Here is a 13118-nt window from a genome sequence, read left to right as displayed (position 1 = left end):
AAGGTGTCGAGCTTCCTCTTTCATTCTCTGCATTTTCGTGTTCCTTGAAGATGCACCACCAAGAAGAACCGCTCGACTACGGTTTTTCTTGGAGTTTTTAGTGAGTCTTTCAAACGATTCTCGTCCTATCTTGAATCCTCAAAGTATGATAACGAGTTTTCTAAAAAAAACGGGGTGAGACGTCGGGAGGAACCGATGGAAGTTACTTTTTACCTCATACGTTATCATTTTCGTGGAATCGGTGGGAAAATTGGGGATGGGGTTGAACTCACCTTTGTAATAGAAGAGACAGTACTCGGATAAAACGAACCACCGTTTCTTCCATAACATGAGACCCTCTGAGCCCTGTTTGTGCAGCCATCCTTGAAGAGCTACCGGAGCTGATAACGGCCTCTTGGCCGCTGGTGAACGTAATCCCTGGGGTCCACTTCGTCTTCTTACACCTGAAATTGATGCTACTACACCACTTGTATCCAGACTACTCTTTGGACGCTGTGGCTGCCCTGTACCCGGCGTCGGCGCCGTCTGGACGACCTGGAAAATTCAATTTTATAGCTCTGTTAGGATTCATTTGGTTTTTATTCATTGGTGGGGATGTCATTACGTTGTGGATAATAGGAATTTTATTTGGTAAGTTTCTCCAGTGAATCAAGTTCTCAGAGGAGAATCCGAGGAATTAATTATTGAAGATGAGCGTGGTTGGATTATTTTTGATACTGTGAGGATAGACTTGAAATTTTAAGGGTGGAAAGCCGATATCACTTTAAGATCAAGTCAATATTGTCATGGAATGAAAATATCACGGAAAAAATACTTTTATTATTGGGTGAAAGGATCACAGAAAAATGTAAATATGGTATTAACAATATTTTAAAATAGACTTATGATCATTCAAGGAGAAATACTTGACTGCTCTTACATTTAGTATCTTCAGGTAAATCAACTAAGGTTTACTTAAGTCAGTGGTGCACCATCAGGTGCAACTCAAGGACATTCTTCTTCCCTACATTACAAATTACGATCACATAAGAAAGATAATATCATAACTCTGTTTTTCTATGAGATTTTCGTTCGATAATAAGATTGATTTCCACCGCTGCAGCGCTCATTGTTCGTCAACGCGAGCCTTCTATCATTGAGAGAAAATCATCGAAATGATAATCCAAAGTAATGTCAGGCCCATCGCTCTTTTAAGAATAATAATGGATTGGTCCTGACATGTTGTATCCACGTTGAAAGTTCAGAAGAATCAGGATTTTTCTGTTAAATTATCCAGGGTATTTCAATGACATCTGGAACTTTTAAATCATTATGCAAATTTTATTTCCACGTCAGTTGTAGTGTCCCGAGACCATCAAAATAATCGAATCGAAGCTCTCGATCGTTTGGTTACAAACAAATGAAGGCGTAAAAAAAACCATTCCACAATATCTGATGGGTAATATGGGTCTCATTAAAATTTTGAACCCCATCTCCTGCAGAGCTTTCTGCCTCAATGATCAAACACGTCATATGCACTCATGGAAGCCAATAAAAATGAGAGCTCGACAAGAAAAATCACACAAAAAAATTGTGAAATTCGTGTTGACAAATGACTCTCCAGGGGTATGTAGATGCAGCTCGTTTTCCCTGTCACTGGAAAATTTAAGCAAAAAAATGGGAACACTAGAAAATATTGGCGATTGAAGGGACATAACGAGGTACAATTTGTAAGCTCCATCGGAAATCAAGTTGCGCAATGCCGATGGAAAATAATATCATCGATATAGTACCAGTCTCGTTTGTTAACGAGACACTGAAAACCTGTGTCAGTTTTGGGTCAGCATTATTCAGGAATGAGAGAATGTCGCGGAGTGTGGGAGAAAGAGCAGTTTTCAATCACTAAAATCAATGATAATAGGAACTTTCTAGATAGAAAAAGTTACTTTTTTAAGGGAATTGCATTTGGGCGAACTATCAGTTGGTTGAAAGTTTTTTAACTAAAGTGATTCTACAACGAACAATTATGTATTCTCTGAGATCGATTTAAGTTAAAGAAATAGAACTTCTCCAGAATTTAAATTTTTTATTCCATTCAACGCAATAACATGATTATTTCATTATTTTCCAACCAAAAGTTTTCTTTTTTCTACAAATTGTTTGATGTACTTGTCAACTACAATTATTGTCATGATTAAATATGTGGTTATAGTAATCAGCACGTTTTTACGTTTTTTAAAGTTAGTTATAGTTAAGCGGAGAAATTCATATGTATAGTGAATCAGAGAGGATATTGTTGCATGAAAAAAGCTTTGAGATTGTAATGAGATATCGTCAAGTTGGGAGAAGTTTATATTTCTTGCTGACAACAATAAAATATTCATTTACAATAACGGAATCACAAATTACGGCGATTAGACACTAGTTTGGATATTACAAATTTCGTTCAATGTGATGTATGAGAAAATCAATTCAAAGATTGGCATCATTCCAAGGAACAACAATCAATTTGCTCATCGAAATATTTATTTCATGACTACACACTCTTGATCAGTTCAGGAAAGTGAAAAATTTCTTAGCTGAAGATCATATTAGGTTAACAAAAATCAACCTTTTCAATCTTGGGGAAAATACATATGACTTGACTTCAAGAGCTTTTTATTTGATGCAAGTGAATATAACTCACAACAATATAGGGATTGAAAAATCAGTAAATTTCATGGTTCTTATGAAAATTAAGTAGAATTTTATAATTTTAAGGGCCTTAAAACTTTGGGTTTTTTAATTTATTTGAATTTCCAATTCAATGTGACTATTCGCTATTACATTACTCAAAATGTTCAATGAACTCTGAAATTCCACGATTTTTTTAGAAATATATTAACCAAAATTTTCTGGTTTTCTATTCATTTCCAAAAGAAAATGGAGCCTAAAAATACAATTATATTTTATTTTTCCACGAAATTTGGAATTTGCAATTTCAAGATGTTCGAAATTTTTCACATCTCGTGGAACATCATTAGATGAATTAGAACATCTCAATTATCTATTAATATATTGCTTTAAAACATCATAAATACTATCAAAAAAATTAATTCTTTTCTAGAAAATATTTCTTTGTCCCTATATACAAAAAAAAATTTCTTTGATTTACTTATTTCGTCGCTAAATGCAATAACAACATTGAATGTTATTTTTTCAAGAAAAATCCTAAATGCAAACTGTAACAGTCATATATTTTCACTCAACCGAATACAGAATTTCTATTACAATAATTATTTACTACCAAATTTTTATACGATAAAAAACTCTTTTTTTAAGCCCAATGTCCAGTTTCGAAGGCGGGGTGGGAGAGGGCCAGTGATTAATGTTGTTGTAGTGGAAGAAAACGAAGACTAGTTTGTCATGACAGAATGAAATAATTGGATGCGAATAACCGAATGATTTATCTGATATTTTTTCAAGGTAATTTTTCATTCACCAGATAATCTTCTAATGAACAAGCGTTTCGCATTTGATTCAATTCGTTTTACCACTTGCCTCTAGGATTCCACGAAGCGGCTGTATTATCTCCCGAATAAAAAACCATCTACGAGGAAGAAAAAGTACGTCGAAGCGCTGATGGATCTCCCCGAAGAGCTCCCTCAGAAGATAAAGAAAAACGGAAAACTGGGGAATCGGGGGTGCGCGTTAGAAATTGGAAAGACGCCCGAGGCTGTGTGGTAAAAAACGATCGAAGATTTCTCGTGTTCTCCCGGTCTTCGTTGGTTCTACTTGAAATGGGTAAAAACGAAAAAACAGGGAGAAGAAGAAATTATCGGCGAATCGAACGAGGTAAAACTACTTGTTCATTTTTGGGATGGGAAAGAAAACTAAAGGATTTGGAGGCCACGAAAATGCGATTCTTGCGAATGATTGTGAAGGTTTATAAAAATTTATTCCTCTTACCTATGGAGGGTGTTTATGTGGGAGTAAATGAGTGCATCGACGAAATTCATTATTATGGTAAGACAAAAAGAGATTTGAAATTTGTTTGAATTTTCATTTCGATGATTTTCCCTCAAAGATAAATTGAGTGATGAGAACGCTCGCGTTGACGAACAATTAGCGCTGCAGCAGTGGAAATCAATATTATTATAGAATAAAAATATCATAGAAAACCGGAGTTATAGTATTATGGGGAAGAACAATGCACTTGACAAAGTTTCTTTCAAGTTAGTCGAAACAATGAAACCTAATTCATATAATCAAAACATCATCTCTGACTGCAAAAATAGCAGTTCATGATCCATCATATGATCACGTGATCATTTTGAACGAATTGGAATTTCCTAGCCACTAAAATATTCATTTTTTAAATTTCTAATTCTTCATCATTCCATACGGCAAGTCAATATTTTATAATAAATAAGGGTCATGTCATAATTCCGTTTTTATATGACATTTTCAAATAGTAATAAAAAAGTATATTTCGATACAAGTGCGACGGGGTGACACCGAGTGCAAAGTTGCCAATCACACGAGTTAAAACACCCCGTCACACCTGCATCCGAACAATACTTTTTGTTTGTCATGTTACGTTCAGTGAGTGGCAAACTGTGCCATTTTTCGTTTACTAGTAAACGAAATCCGCCATGTTCGATTAGTGACCTGTTTCGCTTTTTATATAGGAATGGACTGACATAATAAGGCGCGTCGCGTGCCGATCACTCTGAAGCTTCCACCGGACATGACGTTCCTAAACACCGGTTATTCTCATAAATCGATTAACAATAATCGATTGTCACGTCTCGAAATTCGGTAATACTGCATCTTCTCCTTCCGGAATAGGAATGAGACTAGAGAGGTTTGTTGCGTGCGCAAATGGATGAGTCAATCGAGGCAACTTGAGCGTGAGCTTTCGCGACGAGATTGTGATTGAACTGCCCTATCCACCTCCCCCCTACAATCCACTATCAGCTCGTGTGGCTTATCAGTGCGTATTGACCGAGCTATCTGCCATTAGACATTGTAGAGTGTCAATACATAATTGATTTCCCTCATAGTCGACTGATCATATTGCACAATGGTACGTTGAAAATGAACACTTCAGTTTAACCCACGACAGAGTCCTTGCTCATGTTTACCTTTTGTAATCACGAAGGGAGAATCTCTCTCCCAATTACTCAACCGCAGAGTTGGTAAACACTCTACTCTCGTAAACATTATCCCTCAAAAATCCTCAAATGTATGAGGAGACGTGGTGGCGCCATGAGGCTGTAATGTTTGAGGTGGAAAAACATCTTCTCTCCTCGTTGCACCCGAGCAAACCGACGCCAATTGCAGTGGAGTGAACGTACTCGGGCAGACATAGGCAGTGGTGTGAGACAGATATATGATACCGTAGAGGAGTGCACGGAAGTCGGGTAAAAGCTGTCGTCTTTTATATTTTGGAAATTTATCACGGGGTTTTCCTTTTTGCAGACCAATAATTATAATGGAAATGGAAACTCCCACTCAACGCTGGACAGTTGTAAATGGGGAAAATAGATTTATGACGAGACATTTTTACAGCTTGACCTAATTAAAATAAAGGTGATGAAGCAGAGGGAATTTTTACGGTCTTGAAAAAAAAGATGTTTAAGGGATAATCTGGCAGTAATTTTTTTAAGACAGACACGGAATTGGATTCGGGTAACAAATGGCCCGGAAATTGCAAGTTTTGGGTTGAATTTCAGGGGATTCATAAGTGTCATGTGGAAATGACAAAAGAATGTCATAAATTATGGGATATTCAAGTAGATGGAAAATTAAAAGTTCTTAGATTTTATCTAAATAAAACTGTTTTTGCTTTCAATTGTAGATTATCTAGAATGTTATGCAATGCGAAAAAACAATGTCTTTAATATTATGATTGTGTGTATGTGCTGAGAAATTCGTAATTTAGAAGATTAATTTTGAGACAATTGTAAAAAGCCACGGTAAAATTTGTAGCTAAAAATCGAATTTTGAAATGATGGTCGCAATCATTAACCTTGACTTTGATGCGTCATTTCAGCTCGATCGGTCCAGTAGTCCCTCAGATATAGCAATCAATTCCATTTTTCCTTGATATCGCAACAACTACTGCAAGGATTTCAATTTTTTTTCAAAATACTTGTCCCAGTGGGCACCATACAAGGCTATGATATCATGATAACCGTTATGGTTGCCATTTTTTCAATTGTTAAAAATTTTCTCAGTACTGAATAATTTGATGAAAAATTGGAATAACCGTTGAAATTTGCTACGATCATAGTTTTTATGATATGAAAGTATCACATGTCAGATCAGCAGAATCCGTCGAGTGGTTGTTACAAAATTTATTTTTTTGTTGAAGTTCATGTAACTAATACGTTAAATATATCCTTCTGAAGCCCCTGGCGAATGTCAGTACCACAACTATCTCACATCGCGAATATCAACCTTGTCATTTTTGAAAACGAATTGGTGTGGATCGATTCGGAAGCCCACGGCCCATCGAATTGGCAAAAATGCCGGAAAAAAATAATGTGTTAAATATCGGGCACATCAGTTCTGTCGATCTCCTGCTTGTCTTCACTTGCCTTGATTATCTCTATTTCGATAAATCAATATCAAAACTTCCCATAAATCAGTGATTCTTAAACATTTCATAATCTCTCACTGGAAATTTCAACTCGATATAACGGTCTTGCCCCAATTTAAACAACGTCATTCCCAGCATTCTTTTTCATATCTCCAACGCGAAACGATTTTTCCAAAATTAAATTTCTTCTGGGACGTGTCTGAAGTCCTAATTACAACGTCAAATAAAGGAAAATAGCAATTGATGGCTCAGTCGTTCATTAACCCAGGTATTTAATGATTATATAAATGTAATTACAATCCATTAAACAAACTGGGTAAAACGTAATTTATCTCAGAATTTCTTTGTATTTTTAGTTGGATAATTCCACATATGGGACGATCGTTACACAGGTGTTGCCGGTGGTTTTATAAGTGACCTGGAAGCAACCCATCTTCACCAGTTCACCGGTTCGCTGAACATCACATCATGCGTTTGGTGAGATCAGAAATTCTCTCCTGTGGCTGTATTATTTTAATACTCGCTTTCGTTACTCTAGGTAATTGGAATTCTATAATTTAAAAAATTAATTAATACATTAGCGACCGTATCCCAGTTTTCTAATCATACGATAAGATCGTTAATGAAGCAGATGTAGTTCAGTCGAATTATTCCTTAACAAATATGGAAATGGCAGAAACAGTCCGCTAAAATTTTCCTTCATGTCAGACCATGAAACTAATTAATTAAGGTTGTGACGCAGTATAATAATTGATTGATTTCAGTGAATGAATTAATTATTTATGAATTATTATTCCATTATTAGAATATTAGGAGAGTTCCAATGTAGTGATCATCACAGCCATGATTTCTGATTACAGATGTCAAAGCGAAAGCGCCTGTAAAAATTGTCGGGGGTAGCTATGCGAAAATTGAAGAATTCCCATCATTGGTCGCGATTGGACTGAGTGGAGATGGGATCTGCGGTGGCAGTCTGATTTCCAATAGACATGTGCTAACCGCTGCACATTGTCTTCTCAACGAACGCTTAAATGTCAACACGCCTGCTGAAGTTATGACTGAAAATGAAATTCACGTGTACACGGGCGGTAACAATAGAGGACAATTCGAAAAGCCACGGGAAGTTGAGAGAATACACATTTACAAAGACTTCAATTTTACGGCGCCCGTGAGTCCTCATGACATAGCTATTTTGACGGTAAGTTACCGGAAAGTTGGCAGAGATAACTATAATGTGGGAGATTTTAGGATGAGAATAAAGCAAGGGTTTTTCGCTTGACCTTCACGGTAATTTTTACCATATAGAGCAGGAGAAATTACATTGATCTGTAGTAATTAATACCATGTGACTATAATTTATGAGTAAAGATTACTATATTTACTATAGTGAACACAAGGAATTATTATGGGACACTTCACTATTATGAACATTGTACACACATTTCCGTTGCAGGTAAATGAATATTCATTGGGAATGATAACAAAATTTGACGACAGGTAATATTGAATAATAAAAGACGCGTTCAAATAATCGAGCAAAGTTGTGACCTGATTTTATTATACGCGTTACCGATTATTTGTCAACTACAGGAGTAAATTTTTAAATACTGAGGAACTTTAATTTTCATATTCATTCATAAAATACATGATACGTTCAGAGGATTTATTTATTGAACGCGCCAAATAAAATTTGAGCAAACGAGAGTCAAAAATGCATTCGACGAGTCCTTGAAATATTCATCCGATGGCTATTAAAATTCATGCAGGCGGTTAAACTCAGGACGTAGTATAATTTTTATTGGAAATGGGATAATTATAAATCATTAAAACCCGTGAATCCCGTTTTATTCTTTTATTTTATACGCTGAAAAAGCACAACCGCTCGGCTTCGTTTCCTTAAAGAAACTAACTAAAAGACTAAAGGGATACAACACCCTGGGCCTGATGTTTCTCATCAGCAATGGTCCCACTCTGTTGAGACCCATGAAAACTGAGCATACCCATAATACCCAAGACTTCTTAGCATTTTCACCCATAAAAATGTTTTCCAATCTCATGTGGAAACACGAGAATAAAAGAAATGCAAATCGTACAAAGACCTATTCAATCAGACTGTAAATTGATTATTGATAAACATTCGAAATGTAGACTCCAATAATTTTAGAGGACTATTGGATGAAACAAACTTCTTCGACATGTACATTAAAATCACCAAGAAATTTACTGGTGTAGTGTAGCAGTGTCTTAGCGAACTCACGGCTCATTAGTCGTGGGCCCATGTAGACAGGAGACGACTAGCGTCGTGCAATCTTTTGTGAAACTGGGTTTAGAAGGATTGGGTTTGGAACCCTTGTCGAGGAAAACGATTCCGATTACTGAAAGTTGGATTTCACCAACTTGGCCATGATAACCAACTTGTGTTGCTGCTGTGTTTACGAGTTGATGTAGCGCGTGACTTGCTACAACGTCTTAATGCTACTTCCTGCATATCGGGTCCATAGTCTATATAGTAGCAACTATTAAACGTATGATAAAGGTTCACATATGTATGGGAACTAGTCGTCCTGTTATTTTTCTCATTCTATAAAGTGTTCTCCATCATTTACTATATCATATCAGGTTTATTACTATGTTCTATAGTAATTTTTCAAATGAACCTATGGTCAAGTTAACCAGCCAACTATGGGGTCTTTTAGTGTATGGCATAGTGAACATTACCATGTGATATTTTATTTTTTACTATAGCAATTGAGTTAATTACCATCGGGAGTCTCACCGGGCTCGATGGTAATCGGTACTACAACATTTAGTAATCACTACTGTGACATAGTAATATTACTAAATTATAGTTATTTTGACTAGGAGTGAATACTCATAAAGTTCTCTATAAAGATCCCTCACGGCCCTTCCACTATTCATTTTACAACTATTCAAGAAGAGTCATAGCTTTTCATTCTTTTTCAAAACATTTTTAGTAAAAAACAACTTTCTTCATTACTCTGAACCTTAGAAACTTATTAATTTTATTTTCTGCCAGACCGTTAAAAATTATCAACGTTCCCCTACTTTAATCATTCAGCTTCAGTGGATCGTTATACACTAAATCAATTGTATAAATATATTCTGTTTATATATCAACGGAATATTCTGTTTACTATTTTATTTAATTTGCTGATGTAATTCTACAACCTGGTTTCTCTACTCTGGCCCAAAGAGATATATTACCAATTTGTAGAGGTGTAGAGGTGATTTAATATAATTTCATAATCATCTTTCATTTCTCAAGCTCAAAGATGCCATAGTATCAGGATCCACACGAAAACCTATTGCATTACCAACTCGCGCTGCACAACCAGATGAAATTGGTTACATAGCTGGTTGGGGTGACCTTAATGAATACGGCTTAGCTGCAGAAATGTTGTACCAGACTCAGATGAAAGTCGAAAACTGTTCCAAATTTAATTTATTCCGGCTCGACACCGAACTCTGTGGATTCATTCGCAAAGGCAGTGGTCCTTGTACCGTAAGTACTCAGTAGAAAATTTTATATGAATTTTTAGTGCCAAATAAGAGAAATTCCAAGAAATATCATTGTCTATGAATCACCTGTTTAACTGATTTTGCTCTTAATTTAATATGACAGTAAGTGATCTCATGGTTTCATCACGTAATTTGATGAGTACCATCTCTCTGTACTTGTCATCTTTGCTATCGGATTAAATATTATCGTTATAAATTCATTTTGATCATTTTCCTATTTAATAACTCTTAATTTCCCTGATGGAGCCCTCGATAGCGGGATGGAGTTGTGCATTCAGTCAAGTACTGTGCAAGTACTAGTCGATCTCTACTCGATGGATCCACTGAGGATCGACTTGCGATCGAGTAATCATCGACTCGTAATCAAGTAGCAATAGTGTTGCACGTTAATTGCACTGAAGGTTCGACCAGATATGGCGTGCAAAAACATTTATTATTTTCATAAATCGATGAGGGAAGCAATCGATTCTCACATCTCGAAATTTGATAGTTCGATAATACTCCATTTTCTTTTTTCTGAATGTGGACTGGTCTACAAAAGCGCGCACCGTATGTGTTCGACCGGAAATAACGTGTACCAACATCGATTATTTGAATAAATAGATAAAAAAAAATAATCGAATATCGAAATTCGATAATTTGAGAATGTTGCATCGTCTCCTTTGGTATTATCGATTATGAGTGATCTACAATCAAAAAGTTCCTAAACTCAATTTTTTTGTCTTCAGGGGGATAGCGGTGGCCCGCTAATAATCAACGATCGAATCGCTGGAATTATCAAGTCTTCATGGAAATGTGGTGGTAGTAAACCCGCAATCTTCACAAGAGTATTCAGCTATATCGAATGGATTCACAGGATTATCGACTTTGACTACTGAAGAACATATTGAAAAAGCGCTCGTCAGTCACTTAAAACGTCAAACAAATCGCTGATACTTCAACCAATTTTCTATTAAACATTTTACATTCAAATTCACAGTCTTCAACATTTTGGGGAAGGGCTATCGTTAAAAATTGAGTATTTACTTGACAAAACAGTGGGAACTGCAACCTTCACCTTAGTTATTCCACTAACCCACAAATCATCTTCAACGTAACAAATATCTAAGATGAACCTTTAACGAAATCAACTCAGACTTCAACAGATCTCCACCCAACAAAGAAGTGACTTCACCAAATGACGTCTGAGAAATCAGTTTCCATTTAACTCCATTGAATTATCCATCGGAACTTTAAAAGACGTTTTACAAATGAATAATTTCCACATAAAAAATGATTTCCATAAATTAAATGAATTTTCCTTGAAGATGGAGCAGCCTTTTACCTCTCAACCACGAGAGAATCAGAATGTTCCTAGCGTGAGTACGTGGCTGGATGTAATGAAATTACAAGAGTGATTTCAACGGACGTAGTCGGCATCGTGAAAGGTCTCCAACCTGCCCCTACAATATCCTCCCTCACTCTCCAATGTTCCAGGGTAAAATCGATCCAGCAAACAACCAACGTCATACTGCACGTCGTAGAGAATAGCCAAGTCTCTCACTCTTCGATTACGACAACCAACTATCCCACGATGAGGTCCCTTCTCTCGTCTATCTATCTACCACCCCCCCTCCCCCCTCCCGCTCCGCCCATTCCCTTCAACTCCTTTCATCCCTCAATGGCATCCATCCGACCTAGGACGACGTCGCGCGTCCAGCCGTGCACAAGTCTCTCGCGCTCAACCGATCACGAACCAACAGACAGAAGGGGTTGAATTGCGATTTTCCACGTCCCCGGATATTTCGTATTTTACCTCATCCACTATCGCTATCGTCTTTCCACCGATCTTGTCCTCTAATCTTACTTGCATTGCCTGTCCAGATCAACCCCTGCCTGGAAGGAATGACGGTGACATCGACCAACCTTGTGCAATGCACCACTTGACACTAATTAAATTTATTTTATTTTCGATTTATGCAATGAAAAATATAAGTCAGATATATTATATACTTAAATCAAGGATAATATGATAAGGTATAATATACGCCACACTATTGTCATGATATGGATATATAGTGTTTAGTAATTATTGTGCGAGTCATAAATACTTAAGTAGTGAATAATATACACAAGCATATTATACGCGATTATGGAGTTAAATTCAATATATTAGTAGTTCCATTGGTGTTTATATGTGTATATGTACTGGAGGTATTAATGATCATGACAACAATAATATATTGCTTGATAATTATTGTGGGAGTAATAAATATTTGTAATACATAGGACGTACTATTTAACCCCAGTGGAACTTGTGTAGTAGATATCAAGTATAATATACTTGAGTAAATTATGAGACTTGAATACTTAAAGTATCCCAGGTAGGAAATGCCAATGTCCACGAAACGGGCCAGGTCTGGCACGAGACTGGCTTGCCAGATCTGGGCCACCAAGCTTGGCCCGAGGCATGGCCAGACCGGCAAAGAGCATGGCTTGCCAGGCTTGGGTCACTAAGCTTGGCCCGTGGTATGGCCAGACTGGCAAAGAGCACGGTTTGCCGGGCTTGGGCAACCACGCTTGACCCGAGGTATGGCCAGACTGGTAAAGAGCATGGCTTGCCAGGCTTGGGTCACCAAGCTTGCCCCGAGACATGGCCAGGCAGACAAGGGGCATGGTTTGCCAGGCTTGGGTCCCATATGGAACAGCATTCCAAAAATTGAATTCTCATGGGGAATGTTCCTTCACTAAATTTTTCGTCCTTTGATTCTCCTTCTTCCGAAGGTACCATTATTTCTTCTGAACATACTATTTCAGGGGAAAATATGCGTGGATATCACCGTATACCACACATTCTATGACAACAGCCCGTAAGATGGCGTGTTGAGTAGTCTGATTGTGGCAGTAGACATGAGTGTCGTGTGCGGCAATTTATTATTTTAATATTACTCTTTTACTATTGTAATATGTCTCAGAGTTCATATTCACGGGTTAAAAAATACAGACATTTTCATCAACTGAAGAAAAAAGAATC

General features: G+C 36.9%; 2 protein-coding genes across 9 annotated transcripts in view; one reads left to right on the top strand and one right to left on the bottom strand.

Moving 5' to 3' along the window:
* Positions 1-13118, bottom strand: part of Kmr (kramer) — a 278588-nt gene that overhangs the window by 141431 nt on the left and 124039 nt on the right. For all 6 annotated transcript variants that reach the window (XM_064125086.1, XM_064125071.1, XM_064125078.1 and 3 more), the window contains one exon: positions 273-534. In XM_064125086.1, coding sequence (XP_063981156.1) covers positions 273-534 — 262 coding nt within the window. The remainder of the gene's footprint in view (positions 1-272; positions 535-13118) is intronic.
* On the top strand, positions 4931-11077 carry LOC135164619 (chymotrypsin-2-like). Of its 3 annotated transcripts, XM_064125149.1 has the most exons (6): positions 4931-5047; positions 5155-5384; positions 6922-7103; positions 7426-7763; positions 9852-10088; positions 10834-11077. In XM_064125149.1, the coding sequence occupies exons 3-6, from the start codon at positions 7034-7036 to the stop codon at positions 10981-10983; spliced, it is 795 nt and encodes a 264-aa protein (XP_063981219.1). In that variant the 5' UTR covers positions 4931-5047; positions 5155-5384; positions 6922-7033; the 3' UTR covers positions 10984-11077. The 3 variants fall into 3 exon arrangements, with proteins under 3 accessions (XP_063981219.1, XP_063981212.1, XP_063981228.1); XM_064125142.1 differs by having other exon boundaries at positions 5039-5384; XM_064125158.1 differs by having other exon boundaries at positions 5039-5553; positions 6958-7103.

This window comes from Diachasmimorpha longicaudata, chromosome 1, assembly GCF_034640455.1.
Source record: "Diachasmimorpha longicaudata isolate KC_UGA_2023 chromosome 1, iyDiaLong2, whole genome shotgun sequence".
Classification (NCBI taxonomy): domain Eukaryota; kingdom Metazoa; phylum Arthropoda; class Insecta; order Hymenoptera; family Braconidae; genus Diachasmimorpha; species Diachasmimorpha longicaudata.
The sequence above is the reverse complement of the archived record's forward strand: the minus strand, read 5'-3'. Positions and strand labels throughout refer to the sequence as shown.

Excerpts from the sequence above, each read along its gene's own strand:
- LOC135164619 (XM_064125149.1), top strand. The coding sequence starts at position 7,034 with ATGCGTTTGGTGAGATCAGAAATTCTCTCCTGTGGCTGTATTATTTTA. Across the intron at positions 7,104-7,425 it reads ACTCGCTTTCGTTACTCTAG|ATGTCAAAGCGAAAGCGCCT; the intron begins GTAATTGGAATT and ends TTCTGATTACAG. Across the intron at positions 10,089-10,833 it reads AAGGCAGTGGTCCTTGTACC|GGGGATAGCGGTGGCCCGCT; the intron begins GTAAGTACTCAG and ends TTTTGTCTTCAG.